General features: G+C 35.6%; 1 protein-coding gene across 21 annotated transcripts in view; it reads right to left on the bottom strand.

Moving 5' to 3' along the window:
• Positions 1 to 1,903: 1,903 nt before the first annotated feature.
• SLC16A7 (solute carrier family 16 member 7) overlaps positions 1,904 to 17,235 on the bottom strand; it is a 152,849-nt gene continuing 137,517 nt past the window's right edge. For all 21 annotated transcript variants that reach the window (XM_023643906.2, XM_070270318.1, XM_023643907.2 and 18 more), the window contains 3 exons: positions 9,848 to 9,991; positions 5,998 to 6,810; positions 1,904 to 2,882 (listed from right to left, as the gene is read on the bottom strand). In XM_023643906.2, coding sequence (XP_023499674.1) covers positions 2,614 to 2,882; positions 5,998 to 6,810; positions 9,848 to 9,991 — 1,226 coding nt within the window. In that variant the 3' untranslated portion in view covers positions 1,904 to 2,613. The remainder of the gene's footprint in view (positions 2,883 to 5,997; positions 6,811 to 9,847; positions 9,992 to 17,235) is intronic.

Genomic DNA, 17,235 nt, shown 5'->3' with positions numbered 1-17,235 from the left:
AAATCCGAATCCTGTATGTGAGTTACGTCCCTGTTCCAAGTGCGTTCCGATTTAATTTTCAACCTTTACGTTTGGGACTTAATTTGCGTGCCTGCTTGTAACTTGATGCAGAGTGACTGCCAGGCACGTGGGTCTACAGACCATGTGCTTCAAACACGCAAACTTCGACTTCCCTCTCTTTTTTAACAATTTAATAGAATCAGGATTAGAAATGCAAAGTTGATGCAGGTGACCAAAGTACAATAGAACAAATAGAAATTGGTTTTGACTTAACAAGAAACTCATCGGTAAGTCAATAAACCTCCTTTCATGGAGAGAGCCCCTGGAAGGCACCACCAGCCTGTCTCACCAGCAGGTGATTAAGGGACTATACAGCCTTAGGCCTAAAACCCCTCCCTCCTTACTTTGCTGTTTATTTCCCCCGGGGGTCTGATATCTATATTAGCTTAAATATATATCTTTAGAGAATTCAAGACACTTTTTTTGGAAATGTTTAGGATTGGAGAGCTACTACACAATTTATGATGTCGCATTTCTTATGGCGAGTCAGAGTTGAATACAAAAGTGCTAATAATATAAAAGTAGCTCAGTCAAGACTCAAGATTGGGTGAAACTAAATTAAAAACAGCCACATACTGCCACATCTTCCCTGATTTATTTACCAATGGTATTGGCACATATCGTTTTACTTATATTTGAAAAATATAAATACCTCTTCATATGCAAAAAGCGAATGTTAAATGAAATATGGAATTTTATATAGCTTACTAACTATGAGCCATATGCTTAAACAATGCACACATTTTACAAATCAAATCCTCAATGTTAACTGTCACAAAAGCTTGGTATCCAGGTGCAAACTTACAGGAAAGAAGAAGAGCATCTGCTTCTACTGCAATAAAAAAAAAAAATGCAGGGCAAATTCCTTTTGACAGTTTAAGAGTGACATCACGTCAATCATCAAGTACAAAATGCTTTCTGTTAATCACGAACTTAATTTAAACTTCAGATCTATAGATGTAAATATTTATAACTTTAACCATAACGCACATCTTCTTTCTTGTTTAAAAGTACTTTATCACTCGAAGAGGTATTTATAGTTCTGATTGCACAGAGCTATCATATGTCTCTGTACGCGAGTGATTCAGATTCCCAGATCTTTTCACAGTTATGAAAATGAGAAACTGCTAAGTTAACCTGGGCTGCAGTATGGCCAGCTTCCTGCTATCGTGTTATAAACTGTACATGCACTTCACAAGGGTATACCAAGTCACACACAGCCTCCAATTCTAGAAGCCTCTTCAACACTCTCTTGGTTTAGTTTTGTTCACAGGCAGTAGGAAGTCTAATCAGTACAGGGCGAAATTTTCAAGGGCTGCCATTCCTATAATATGAGTCATTTCCAGCGGCTGAGTAAAAAGCCTGTTTGGGTTTCTGTTTTTTGCTTTTGCTTTTTGGGGAAGGGAGGGAAGGAGAGAGTTTGGAGGTCTCATTATAAGCACCTCCCATTTGTAGTTTATTCAAATGGATTACGCTTAGCAGTAACCCTGCAATCATGGCTGTGTGCTGGGAGAAATCAGAATGCGGCCAATTTATACACCTGTCAACCAGGATTCCGTTGGACTCGACTTTGATGTCTCGGTAGGACAGTGAGTCTGGATTGAGTTCTGGTTAAAAGAAGTCCTTGGTTATGACTTTCTGGATTACTAACTAAAATCTTTTTAAAATCTATGGACATAGCCCACTGCTAGCAGTTGTTTAGGCTTCTAATTTGATTTACATATTAGGTCAGAATTTTGAAAATTATTTGAGAGTTCTATTCTCTAGCACCAGGTACTGATGGCCGCTCTCAAAGAAATCATGTACACGGATGAATCAAATCAAATAATGGTATAAAATGGAGTGTTCTTTTAAAATTTATTTTATAAATGCAAACGCTTTTTTTTACAGCAGTTAGTTGCATTTTCAAATTAAGGTCACCCTCATTTTCACCCATGTTCTTATCTTTAAAATCCACGCTGTAAAATAGAAGGCAGATATAATACATTTCTTTTTTTCCCCATGGATGTTTTTTTAAGTAAAAAAAAAAAAGTAGGGTGATAATATTTTTTGGAACTTTTGTTCTCCAGATACTCTGTGTGCATGTGCGTAAGTTTGTGAGACTGTGTGCATGTGGGTGGGTGGGTGCATGAGGCGAAAATTCATTTTCCCTCAATTCCATTTCATACTTTAATATCAAATGAAATGTGGAAAGGATATTCCTACACGATTAAACACACTCCTTCTAACTACTTAAACCAGGCATTTGGGATTCAGTCCCCATAACCAAGACTGGAAATCACTGGAAGACTTTAAAATTATTTTAACCACCACAACCAGAGTCATGTATGGAAATAAATCCATTGCGTGGATGCTTTGCATGCATCATCTCAACAGTTAACTGCCCAAATAAGTTTTAAAAAACACAAACATTTGAAATTTGCCATTGAGGAAAATCTCATCTCCATCCTTAATTATGACTCCAAATTTCACTTAAAAACCTTTCCAATATTTTGAAAAAAAGAAATACTCCTAGGAGAGTCATAAACACTGAAATCAGAGATGCGGTTCTTGTTAAATATTCGTTTCTCTTTCTGAGGGATGATCCTCTGTTCTCGCGCTTTGGACATTAACATCGGAATGGTTAGGTTTGCTCAAGGGTTCAGATTCTGTGGACTCAGGCTTATGTATCTTCTTCTCTGCTTCTGCCAACTTCTTTTCCTTTGCAAGCAATCGATAGTTTATAGCGTTACCAATGAGCAGCCACACACTGGATAGGAACACAATGGCGCCACAGGCTATGTACATGTATTTATATTGTCCAGTTTCATCCACCAATTTACCTAAGAGACAAAGAATACCTTGTAAGATAGTATAATAAAACAGCCATAAAATGATAGCATTTTCAAATAAACTCTTCCCCAAAGTGCATACCTATTTCTTATTTAATATTAAATGAGACTTTAACAAAGAAAATAATATTCTAGATCATGACTTTTATATATGCATAGTAAAGGCATGCATAGGCACATACAGCACTACATTACCAGTGTGTCAAATTTATTGAAATTCAATAAAAATGTACAACCAAGACAAAGTAGATATATATGTGTTTGTGTATATATTCATAAATATATACATGCGTGAGGTACATTTTTGATCTCTGTATGTGTAGAGATAGATATATTTATCAATTTATTTATAGCATACACATTGAGATTGCTTTATCTTTCTATGCTTCCAATCTTTTCAACAAAGAGGGAAAAATTACATTCATTAGGAAAGGACCCAAAGGCTTTTATAAGGTTCCTGGCAGGGCATAATATTTACTAAATGTTTTCTCTGTGCCCAGTACTAGGTTAAACACTTTATCTGTAAGGTCTCATTTAATCCTTGCAAGAGCGCTAGGGAGTACTTTGACCATCATTACATGGCCAGAGAGTGGCAGAATCTGGACTCTAGCTAAGGTCTGTCTGAATCTCATATTCTTAACTACTCTGCAAAATGGCTTAACCAAAGCTCTTGGTTAAGTGTCATCTCATTTTTTGGGCTAATCACAGTTTTTTCTTTACCTGAATCTAAATTACTAAGGCCAAACTAATCAGGAAGAAAGTATTTGTTCCATTTGATTATTGAGACATTTAAAAACTAGCCTGGTGCCATATAATCTGAAGGTTTATTGACTTTGAAAAATGTTTCAGTTGATACTTAGTTTTGCCTCTTGCTTATGCAGGTACCTAATTCCTAATAATTAGTATCAGCAAACTTTAGTGTACACAAATCTGTATTACTTATCATATGCATATTCCAGATGATTCTGATATAGACCTGTTTGTTGAGTCAGAATTTTTAGCATTCTGACCGCAATCTAGTCAGTGGCTCAGTATTAAATTTAGTTACTTGTGAAATTACTTAAACAAAGCTTCCTGTTTTAATTAGGTAAATGGTGGAAAGGCTCATTTGAGTAAGTATGACATATACATAAACATAACAAAAATTGCATAATTTAATTTTCCATTCTAACTGTAGTCAAGTATTTCTATTCATACAACGATTGTTACATTTCCAAATATGGAAACATTCAGTCTACGGCCCCATCAGAGTTAGTATCACTTTGGGCTGCCATCTCAACATACTTTCTAAATGTTTTGGGAAGTTTTTAGCATCATCAAGAATCCAGATATGATTTCCAGCACTAACGCTTCATTCAGCTCTTTGTGAGGGCTGCAGGGAAAGTCTGGGTTAAAAAAACAGAAATAAAATCACGCTCTTCCTACCGTTCACTGCTCTACTAACCAGAGAAGCGGCAGCAGCAACTGTGTAAGAAGTAACTATGACACTCATTCATTCAGAAGTACTTGCTGAGTGCCTACTTGTGCCAGACAGCAGCCTAGCAGTGACCTGATGCTATAGGGGAGAAACCATCTAAAAGTCAAGGAGAACCAGGGGTAGCAACAGGCAGAAACAGAACAAAAAACATGGATCTATTATGGCTGTGGTCTGCGAGCTTCAACAAGGAGCCCCAAGTCAATTACTACCATGGCCACCACTGGTACAATGGTTTGGCAATAATAACACAATAAACACTCAAGGCTCCTGAAATTGATGTAAATGTTAATAATACAGGTTCTCAGCACAGGTAGGAGTGGGTAAATCAGATTCCCTCATTTTCATCCTTTGAGCCCACCCACTGTGTCTGTTGACCAGACTTGATTTTTTTTCATCCCACCATAGCAGTGAAAAACAATTTTCTCTGCTGATACTAAAAATTTTATTGCCAATGAATAGGCTTCCCAAACCCATTTGATAAAACTAAATCTGTGTGAAAAGACAGGCCAATTGTATTTGTCTTATATAAAAAAATCAGTTGGCTGATAAATAAGGTCTGCTGGCTTTCACTCTTTGAAAATTGTTTTGGTGCCATGGTATATTCATGGTGAGAGATATACCACCCAAAACATCTGTGCTCGATACCAGCCTCCTGGTGGACAGAAAAAGTCAACAACTACACTGCTCATTCCTGACCAAGCCAAGAAGCAAAAGGTGAAAGGTCACGACTAAAACACATGGAAACATTTGTGTTGGCCCCCCCGCAGTCACTCTGACCACTAGGGGGCAGGCCACAGGTCTAGGTGAATGCCCAAGATTAGTATTAACCGAGACAACATGCGGTGTTACTGGAAAAGACCGGCTCGCAAAAAGTGTTTAATATTTAAAACATTAAAGTCTAAGACTAAACAAAGTCTTAACTTCAAAAATGATTACACATTTGCCTTTACTTAGTCTCCTGGTTGGGTAATTTCGCACAGCTTTTTTTATAGGCATCATTAAAAATATCTCAGATCTTAAAATCTAAAGGTAATCTTTATACATATGGAATATAAGTATTTGATCAAAAAATGACCTTAAATGAATTTCCCTTCATTCCTGCGTTCCATATACATATATACACACACACATATTCCTATATTCCTATCAGTGATATAAAAGCATTCTTTCCTTTGGTGTGTAACAAGTTCCAAATTAACATAACCAATGTACTCCAATAAGAAAATAGATCCTGACCTTTTAAGAACATTATTTTAAACTTTTGACTCATTTTAATACAAGCAGAAGAGAAATCTGCTTACCAATGAAAAAGTGGCATTTTATTTTTCTGATACGTTTTTAAAAACACAAAACAACTGGATATGGGTAAAAGCTTAAAAATTATGCTACTAATTATCAGCCTAACCTAAATTCATATGTTCACAGGTCCAGGCTCTGAAACAAATTTAGGTCCAAAATTGCCAAATTATGAGTTTAAAAATATATGAAAAACCTAAAGTTAACATATCCACAGTCTTTTAGGCTATTCGTATTTATTATTACAAACTACGTTATACACGACAAAGAAAGTCTCAGCTAATGGATATTAATTTATGCTTTTTGCTTTCCTTTGATGAGAAATATTCTTACCGGCAAGAGGAGGGCCAAGAAGAACCGGGCAACACTCCACAATTGTGACAAGTCCCACGGCACTGGAAAACCTTTGAGCACCAACAAGGTCCATGAGAGTTTCAAAGAGGACACTGCTAACACTCCCAAATCCAAGGCCAAAAAATATAGCGTATAACACCAGGCTTGTGTAGTCCTCTGCCAGTGGGCACAAGAGATGACATACTCCAGTGAACATGATCGCAAAACTGAAGAAGTACTGGATTCGGGGTCGGATAAATCTGGAGTTTGCTATTAATCCTACAGAAGGCCTAGCAAACATATCAACAAAAGCCATAATAGACAGCAAGAACGCTGCAGAATACTCATCAATCCCCTTGTCTTTAGCATACGGAGCCAAGAATATAATGGGAGCAAAAAACCCTAGGAACATAATGACATTTCCAGATAAATATATCAGAAATCCTCTATGCTTAAAAAGAGAGAAGTCTAAATACTTATTAATTTTTTCGCTTAGTGACTTCTTATGGCTTTTCTTAGCCTCTGCTTCATCTGCTTTTATGCCAATCTTATTTTTAGCCTTGTTAGTTTGTTTGGGTCCAACGGGTCTCATGAGGGACCCAGCCACACAGGAGTTCAACAATATACCTCCCAAAATCAAGAAGCTTCCTTTCCAGCCAAAAGTATTAAAAAGGTACTGATTGAAAGGAGCCAAGGTACTTAAGAAAACAGGACTTCCTGCCATGGCAAGTCCATTCGCCATGGGTCGTTTCTTATAGAAGTATTTGCCGATGATTGTTAAAGCTGGCTGCAGGTTGAAGGCTAGACCTATACCTAAAAAAACAAAAGAAAAGGACAAAAAACACAAACACATTATGCCAGTCACAAAAGCAATTACTATTCAAAACGTACATTCAAGTGGGGAAGGCAGAACTGAAAATGCAAGGGCAGGCAGTAATTTTTGATAACTGTAAATATCAATAGAATTCCAGATAAACAGAAAGGTTCTCATAACTGGATAGGATATGTATGACAGCTTCATATTCCTTTCATTTTAAAGCACAAAAATAAAGCCAAGAACTTCTACTGATGTTTCAATAATCAGAACAGGCTAAAACTAGGACAAAATTATTAGTTCTTAATTACAATCACTTCCACAGATAAATTAAACTCTCTATACCTATATACACATATACAGAATAGATTTCTTTCTTGTGGGCAAGAATGCATTTAAAATGTGAATACTTCCTTTTTAGAGTTGAAGAAATGTGAAAAGACTAAACAGGTTATCATTTATAAACAACCTAACAAACCCTCAAAGATATTTCTTTCAAAACCATGCAAATAATAAAAAAGAGTAATAAATTCATGCCATTAATTTCATGGTATGTATCCCTCACATTCCCTATTTCATAAATACAGAGGCACACGTATGCTAACTAAAAAAATAAATTTTTTTTTGCTTGAAATATATTCTTAATTCTTGGATTAAGCTGATTGTTTATATAAGTCAAAAGTTCCTACTGTCTAGGGGACTCCTCAGCAGTGTTGAGCATCACCTTTGAGAAATGAATTCCTTCTTAGAGCTAGCCAAAGGAATATTTAGCAATAGTAGTGAATGTTTGTTTGAGAAGTACATAAAATTGATTTATATAAACTACCTCTCTTTCCCCCTTAGCCTTGGTATTATTCTATATTATTTTAGGGGCTATAGAAGCAAGAATTCCTCTGCATTTACTAATTGATGTAAATGACACAGTAGGGCAAAGCCGTTAAGTATTTAGATTCCGGGACACTCAGTTCTGTGTACAAAATACTCATTCCAAACCTTTAATAGAAAGGTTTTCCATGAGTAGGAGGGTCCCTAAAAGTTGACCTGAAGGAACAAAAAGATGCTGTGGAAAGGCACAGGGGAGCGTTCTGATTCTACCTCAGCCACACCTGTGAGAGATGCAGAACAAGCATAGCTAGATACAACCTGTCGGTAAGAAAACTACCAACCTGTGGCCACGTGGATTCTAAGCGGAGGAACCTAAGTTAAAACCCAGGAACTGTGTGTCAAAGTTCAAATTTCTTTATTTTATGCTGCTGCCTCCCCGACCCCTAATCTGTCACCTGGAATTCTGCCTTCAGATGCTAAACCAAATTCTCTTTAGGAGATAGTGGCCATCTATTTCCTATTCTGGTATGGCAAAAAAGAAGAAAAAAAAAAGTGAGATTTGAAATCCAAAGACCTGAACCTATTTCAACTACTTGCCTATGTATACCCCTGGACCAAACAGACTTCTTGAGCTCCAATTCCTTCAACCACAAAAAAAGCGTTTTGCCCAAATCAAGTAAGTTCTAGAACTGTAACATGTTATATAAACAGCATTGTGACTATTATTATTTGCTAATATTTATTTAAAAGTAATAAAAGGCTGGGCACTCTGTAAAGTACTACATATTCACTTTTTACATCAATCCTTCCAACAGCTCCCAAAGAGTTATCATTTTCCCCATTTTGATGACAAAGAGACTGAGGGATAAGAAGGTGAAGTTACTCATGATCACATGGCTCATACGTGCTGAGTCGGGTTTAGCAACTAGACCTGTCTGATTTCAGATAGCAGAGAAGTATTGGTTGATGATTACCGGAAATAAATCCCTGCTATAAACCATATATAATGGTTGACTCTAGAAGCACCAAAGCCTTCAAGACCCAAAGGAATGGAATCGAAGTCAGAGTAATACATAACGCTGTTGATATTTGTGGCACAGTCAGATCAAAATCATCTTTTCCTAATACATCTACTTGCAGGCCCAGTCTGACTTCTATGGCCAAATGCAATACATAGTATTTCGGCACAAAGCAAAGAGCACTCTCTCCACTATGACAATTCTTAGATATAAAAAGATTCTCATCTACAACGTGAAAAGGTGTTTTACCCAATCAAAAAGGAAGAGTCGTCAAGAGAAAAATTTTAACATCACTGTTACTGTGATAAGGTTTTAATACATTTAATTTTTTTTTCATCAAATGAAACATAGGTGCAAGTTTAGACTGATCTAAAATCACTACAAAAAGAGAAATATATTTACCTTTTTATCTGTGGACATAAGGAAAAGATTCAATTTCTTTATATCCTGAAGTCTAATTTTTTTAAAACTTTGAGTGTAGATTTGTTTAACGCAATTTATTGTTGAGGCTAACAAAATAGTGTTTTCAAATGTACATATTCAGGTCAGTTTGAGTCAAACAACTATGATCAAGTGACAGGATGTCATTTAAACACATTTGTGTTTAGTGGCAAATGTGTCTTACAGGGCTTTCCAACTGTTGGAATCCTTTAAGAAGGAAAAGAAGGGACACTGACACAGAGCTCGACCACTGATCAGAGCACAGACAACAATTCTATTGTTAAAGTGAAAACAGTGCACCCAGAAACTTTTTTGGCATCATTTTTAACCTATGAGTTAACTATGAGTGATAATTCGTATACTCTAAATGGTAATAAGTAACAAAAAATAAATTTAAAAAAAATGAAGCTATCTATGCCAGAAAGTCTGTGTCCACAGTACCATCTTAACTGGCTGAAGAGTAAAGATTAAAACAGTAAAAACAAACAAAGCTGGGTTATTTTGACCTTTATATGACGGCAATACACTTGTTTGATAACTCGTTTTGTCCGTTTCCTGAAATGAGTCGGACTGGCCATTCTATAGCTGGTATTTCAATGCACTAGATGCAAATACTTTAAGATAACATCCGATATAACAAGTTAATTCAAAGAAAACAAAAAAAAATTTTCTGTCGTTCGTGTTTCTTACAGAGCTTTGTCAACTGCAGAATGTTAAGAAGAGAAAAAGCTGAAAACGAAACCTCGCTCACCTCCGATGAATCCCACGGTGAGGTAGAGCTCTACCACGTTGGTGCTAAAAGAGGCGGAGACCATCCCCAAACAGCACAGCAGACCTCCTGTGATCACCACCGGCCGGCTCCCGTACCTATTCACCAAAACACTGCTTACGGGACCTGAGGCGGAGAGGAGAGCAAGAAACATTCAGTGGCTGGGGCATTTATTATTTATTTTTAACATCTGTTCATTTTGAAAGTTGAGAAAGCACGTTTTAACATTCAGAGAAAAATATCAGTTTGCATGGAATATAATGAGGACTTTTCAATACTTCCCCATCAGTTTGACGGGTTATCTTTAATCAGATATATGAAATCACATAAAATAATAAATTAAAAGTGTTTAACATATAGTTTGTCATGACCGTAATCATTCAACTTTTGATAGGAGAGTTTTTCAATGGGACATAGCTAAAATGTCTAAATATCTTAATAAATGCAGGTAAATTTATGTAACAAAAATCTAGGGATTAAAATGACTTGTCTGTGTTAGAATTTTGTTTTCTAGAATAATGTGTGTGTGTGAGCACACACATATATGCCCTTAATTAGAGCTCATTTTTTTTCTATTATACACCACTGTGATTTTTCTTTAATACCATATTTCTTCGATTCTAAGACATCCGTTGTTTTCATATCTTATTAGAAATAAGGATGTCTTACCCTTGATGGTCTCAACAATCCCTGTGCGTCAGGTGGCAGTCATGGTAGTAATGTAGCTATCATGACCTAAGCATGCTGGAATTTGGTTATTTCTGTGGCTTGGCTGGAGAATGGTGATACCTCATGTTTCAATCAAACCATTTCAAGACCATTTGAAAAGGAATATGATATGAATCCTGATTTTTATCTGAAAAATCTTCTGTTGACACATTCTGGCAAAGTCAAGAAAGTACCAGCAAAACTTACAGAATGTGTCCAGTAGTTTAGATGGAATTATCAGAGAAAATGGTGGATATCTATTCAGTTTTGCTGCCTCACCGGCACAGAGAACAATCTTATGGTGAAACACGAACACTAAGGACTCTGACTCAAAAAGTAATTTAGGAAAGCCAGACACTAAATAGGAAGAAGGTTTAGGAATGCCTTACTCAATTTATTTAACCTACATTTTCTGACATAAATGTATGTGTGTGTGTATGTATAAAATATTCAGGAGTGATTAAAATAATCTATGCTTACCTATGCCTAAAAAAGCTCTTTTGGTAATTACAAAATAAAAGCCTAAGAAAGTTCCGTGTCTTATTTTAATGGGCAGCATTTTTTTCTTTAGTGGTACATCAAACAATGGTGCAACTTAATGACTGAGGGTATCTTAGATTCAAGGAAAATCCATATTATCTTATGAGACCTGTCAATGCGTAAATGGTTTGCTTTGACATTTCCTCAACTTAAAATTATATTTCATCTGAAACTAGGGACATTGCTTTGAGAAAAAAATATTACATTTGGTCAGTGTTCTCAGTCCAAAATTTAGCCAAAAAAATAAAATTAATTTTAGTTTATATTGTAATTTTAAAATTTGCTACATGCTGTTGCACTGCACTTGGCAATTTCTAGATAGATAGTATTTAAAATACATTGAGATTTACTTATCAATACAGCCTTATTCTTTCATATGACTAGTTATTATTTTTACTCTTTATAAGTTTGAAATAAAACCTTGGCCTAATAGTATTTAATATTACTGCACAAATTCGTTTGAAAGGATATTGGTAATATATAAATTTAGAAAAGAAAACTCAAAAACAGAATACCACATTTTGCATTTAATACCAAACAAAATAAAACTAAAAAGAGCCATATGAAAAATAGCTCTATAAAAACAAAAGGGTTAGAGGAAAAAATCAACGAAAATTGTAGAAGATGGTATGAAAGAATAGAATTCTGTCCTTAGTATGGTAAAACTCACCTGAAGAAATTACGTATATATATGTGTATATATGTATATATATAATATATAATATAGCTTTATATATAATATGTATGTGATTTAGGAAATGAGAATTTTTATTAGAAAGCATATAGCTAAATTCAAATAGCCTTTGTGAGAAAGGGAGAGTCAGAATAAACTGACTTGGATTAATTACTGAAGTTAGGTGTGGATTCCTTTTCTCAAAATTGCTTCCCAATTCAATTCAGCTTATGTCACGTCAGTTCAAGGCAATATTTCCTGAGCTCCTAGTATAAAGCTGGTTGATGGCCGCCAAAGATGAAAATAATAAAAACACAACTATAATCCTCAATGTATTATAGTTCAGAAGAAAGAATCAGCAAGTTATTTGAAGAGCTGTGATGGATGCTTTGATAAATGCTAGACTATCACAATGAATTCAAAGGCATTTATTAATTACTTGGACTATTAACGATCTCTTCTCGGTATCATTGACCTTACATATACCATTTTCTATGCGGTGCCTGGATAACTAACAAATGAGCTAAGTGATTACTAAATTCTATAAATGTGTTTGCCTAGATGGTGTACATTTAAATTTGAACATAGGCTATGAATCACAACTTAATTTGCAATATATGGCAAAGAATTCTATCTCTATGTTGAGATAACCACATCAAGACTTTTTTTCATTACTGTGATTAATTAAGGGTAGCCACTAAAGAAAACATTTAGATATGTTGGCATTTTTTCTTTTTGAGGAGGCTTTGATAATTTCTACAGTGGCATCTGTCAAGATGTAATGAGAGCTCTAATTTTAACGAATTATTTTATTTTAAATTATGTATTTTAGTTAAATGATATCCTGCAAGGGATATATTTACATAATTCATCTATAATCTTTTTCTAGCCAAAAAAAAGACATACTTTACAAGTGAGTCATTTAGAAATAATCAAAGCTCCTAACCCCTGAATACCAAATGCTTATAAAATATTTCTAGTTTGTAACAGCTGTGAATAAAAATTAAAATTATGCTATAGAATAAAATGTACTTATTTTGTAAAGAATCTCTAAATGATTAATATTAGCTTGAGGAGGCATCTAACATTAGATGTAAAACACACCACCATCCAATACCTCTCTCCAACCTGTGGGCAGCTTGGTTTATTGTATGAACAAGAAAGACGAAGTTTCAAAAAAACAAACGAATTCTCATCACACGTGATTTTTGTTAAACATAAACTAGCCTCACAGGTGTCTCTTGTTCATGAATCTTAGGCCTAAGAATACTCTGAGGTCACACATTCACCTATTTATTAATTCAATCATTCCAGAAGTCTTTATTCAGCATGTGTTTTTCAAGTAATCATGATGTTTAATCATTAGTTATGTCAAAAAAGCAAATTCTCTACTGGCCGGGAGTTGTATCTGAGCCCATATCTAAGTAGAGCAAAGGTATTGTTCATCAAAATGATTTGTTCTATTTGCTTGTCAAGCAGTTAAAAAAAAGTGTGCAAGAATAATAATGTGTTATTTCACAAAAGTATCAGACTGTACTTAAATCAGCCTGATGTACCCACTAATTTCTTCTGATCCAGTTTTCCAACCCTTCTCCAAATTTTTAGTGTCAAGTATAATAGTCATTTTCACGCTAGTTATGAGGTTGTAAAGGAAGGCTTCATCAGAGAGCAGTGGAAGGATCACAATATTGTCCTCCATATTTCAGCTACTTTGTCTTCTGAAAGCTACTTCTGTCAGCTACTTCTGTCTTTTACGGTTGCGGCTCCATAACACTTAGCAAAAGAACACTTATTTTGGCAAGGAAGCTCTTGTGGGTTCTTATAAATTACAGAGAGTGCTTGCCCATTTTCAGAATCACTGTTGCAACTACGTGGGTAACACACACACACACAAACAAAACACTTATTTAATCTCTATTTCATTTCAGTCTTGTTCATACAGCCCATTCTAAGCTCTGAGAAGGTAGTTGCCACATACACTATTATTATTAATCAAAATTTATTGAGTTATTTCTCTTTGCAGCTGGTGTGCTAATAATTGTACATGCATTATTGCATACGATTTTCATGGCAATCCAATGATGTGATTGTCTAATTAATAAGCTATGTAACAGTTGATAAAACTTAGGCATGCAAAGTGTTTAGGTAACTTGTTCAAGGTCACATCTATCTAAGTGGTAGAATGTGGATAGGAGCCTAGGGTCATCTGATTACACACTTGTACTTTTAACTACCGTGCAGAAAAGAGATGACACAGCAGGACTGAGACTGTGATCCTTAGCAAGGCCGGCTTGCAAAGCTGGCTCTTGGCTGGTGTCTGGGAATTTGGATTTCAGAAGTGTTCCCACCATTCCCTACCTGATGAGAGTGGCTCACTGTGTCTAAACTGTTTTACAAACAATTTGGTTTATGCTGAACATCTGCTTTCCTTGTGGGAGGCTGGAATTTTGATACAGGCTAGACAGAGACCGCCTATGAGACAGTAACCCGATAGAAACCTTAAGCACTGGGTGTCTGATGAGCTTCCCGGTAGACAACATTCACATGTGTTGTCACAACTAGTTGGAAGAATTAAGTCCATCCTTTGTGACTCCATTGGGAGAGGATCTTGGAAGTCTGCACCTGGTTTCCTCTGCACTTCATCCCATGTGCTTTTCCCTTTCCTGATTTTGTTCTGCATCCTTCAACTGTAACAAATCATAGCCATGAAAAATACATTGTTGAGTCCTGTGAATTTGTCCAGAAAATCATCAAACCTAGGAGTGGTCTTGGGGACTCTGAATATGACTACTATACTATCTCTCTCCTAGTGCTAATTTTGAGTTTTGCATATAGTTATAAATAGATGATTTTCTTGTTAAATATTTTAAAAACATATGACCTACATATATAGGAAGTGCTCTAGTCTTTAGTATATTGCTATTCTGTTCTGTAAACATGAACTCTTTAGTTTAGTGCTTGCTTTCATTTCTTTTGTATATTGCATGAGTACATGATAAATGCTGTGAGAAAATTTGGAGAGTATGTTATGTAATGAACAGTTCATAAAATATATTTGATCAATCTAAAACCATGAATTGGAATTGACTATCAATTTGAGCTATACAAAAGTTTTATGCATAGCATAAACCCTAACAGAAGAAATGATAAACTGCTATAATTTATTTTTCATTTGCTTTATTTCAAATTTGTATATGTGATATCCTGTCAAATCAAATGATAAAAAGCACTAGTGCGGGACTGGGAGAAAGTTGTTTGCAATTATAGAAATTTATCTGAGTTTACTACCATAGTATTTTTCTTACTAACAGAGGCTTTCTAAATTTGAAAGATTTTTCAAAGAGATTTTCTGAGTTAGAAAACTGTTGCTGTTTAATTTGGACAGAGGGAGTGAGCTTCTGCATTAACTACTTGTTTGCCTGAGGTTTATCCCTGCACTGAAGTTGGGATTGAAAATCCACCTGGTTCTCTCTCCATGTGATCTCCTTTCATTTAAGGTCAGGGAAAAAACAGAAAGGGAGAGTCCCTGGTAATTAGGAAGCAGCTACTGCATTTGCTTTTACGAAGGATGGAGATACAAATGGTACCCAGGTAAATCATCTTCAGTTAGCATGATGCTCAATGATCACTGTCCCAGTTTGATTTAGAGCTCGTGTAGCTCTACAAAAGATGAATCTTTCTGTCAGCTGACGACATTCACAGTATATTCACTCAACATTTAATTAGTATTTTAAGTGTATAAGATGGCAAACGAGGGTTGTGAATGAGTGGTTGAGTAGTTGTAGAAATCAAGAAAGGGGTCAGTTAACATGGTAGGTGTACTTGGGGCATGACAGGGTGTGAGAGGGTACGGGGATGAGATGCTCTACAAGCTCCTCTTCACATTTGCTGTTCCCTCTGTTTGGAATGTTCTGCCCTTTTATATATAATTGATTTATTTTTCCTCATACTCAGGTCTCTGCAGGTATATCAACTACCCAGAGAGACTTCTCACCATTCCGATGAAGCTACCAAACTTTAATGAGGTACTAAATGCTATTTTAAAATACACCTATACAGCTGGAGCTCATTTTCCATACCTTCTGTATTAAAAATTTTTCTTTCTTCAAGTATCTCAATGCCTGTTCTGCCATTGGCCTGGTTATGAGAAAAGTTCTTGAATTTTACTTTAATGAGAAGATAGTTATTTTTATATTTCCTTATCTTTTCCTCTCTCTGCGTGAACTCCTTCCATTTCTATATTCATTCAAACACTGATTGCTCCAACCTGGCATCATTCAAGCCGTTTAAAAGGGAGGATCATCCTATTTGTATGAGGGATGGGATGGGAAAGTGGAGAAATCGACATCCTATCAAAATCTTTTAATACAAATCAAAGAGTTTGACAGTGATAATTCTAACCCTCATGCCCAAGGACAGAAGCCAGGCCCTTCCTCGGTGTTTGTAGGTTACATTATTCTTAACCAGGGAAGACATTCTCACTCATTTAAGGCTGGCATAATGACTACATTATAATAAAAATAACATTTCTTGAGGACTTGGCATGCTTCTAAACTCTTTACATATAAAATCACATTTAATCCTTACAATCATGCTAAGAGTTGGTACTATTACTTAATTTCCATTTCATACATAAGGAAACTGATGAGTAAAATACCAGTATTAAGGACTGCTCAAGCACTCTGCCATAACTGCCTATGGTAGCTATGTTCACTCCTGTGAAGTGCCATTTTTCCTGGAAGGAATGATTAAATCTCTTTTACATGTACGATGCTCATTTTTAAAAATAAAAATTTACATTTAATATACATTACACAAAATTTATACTTTATATTCCCTGCTCTTTGGAATAATTTTTAGGAAGATGGTAACAGTAAGACTGTTTTGCAGAAACTGAGCTTGGGCTCTAACCAAGAGCCATGCCCCCTTCCTTCTTCCTAACTGAATCTTGGTTTTGTTTTATAACTAACCTCATCTGTGAGGCCCCAGGTCTAACTCTTGGGGAGTGAATCATAAGTACTATAAGCCAATCACAATGGCACCATTCCTATTACCAGATACTTATTTGAACATGAGCATTTTGGGGCAATTTATATAGGGTAAAGTTTTCTGGGGACTACTGAGAAAGGATTTCCTCAGTCTTACAAAGCGATAAAATGCCTCTGTATGTTTTCATGAGAATGTGATGCCTGAAGGTACCATCGTCATATGTCTAACTGAAAAGCTGTTATTCAAATATACTTGAAGAATTGGGTATTTTGTTTAATAGCTGTTTTATAGGTTTTCTGACATAAGTGGCAATCATAAATTTATTGTACTGTGTGCATTCATAAATCAAATGAGAACTTGACAAGGGTTTACTGGTGTCCTGACGTTCATGGGGGTTTAGATAAAATATATGACATTGTCTAGATATGCCTGCCTTTGTATTTGGCTTATATTTAACCTC

This window comes from Equus caballus, chromosome 6, assembly GCF_041296265.1.
Source record: "Equus caballus isolate H_3958 breed thoroughbred chromosome 6, TB-T2T, whole genome shotgun sequence".
In the NCBI taxonomy this organism is placed as follows: Eukaryota; Metazoa; Chordata; class Mammalia; order Perissodactyla; family Equidae; genus Equus; species Equus caballus.
This window is presented reverse-complemented; position numbering and strand designations above follow the sequence as displayed.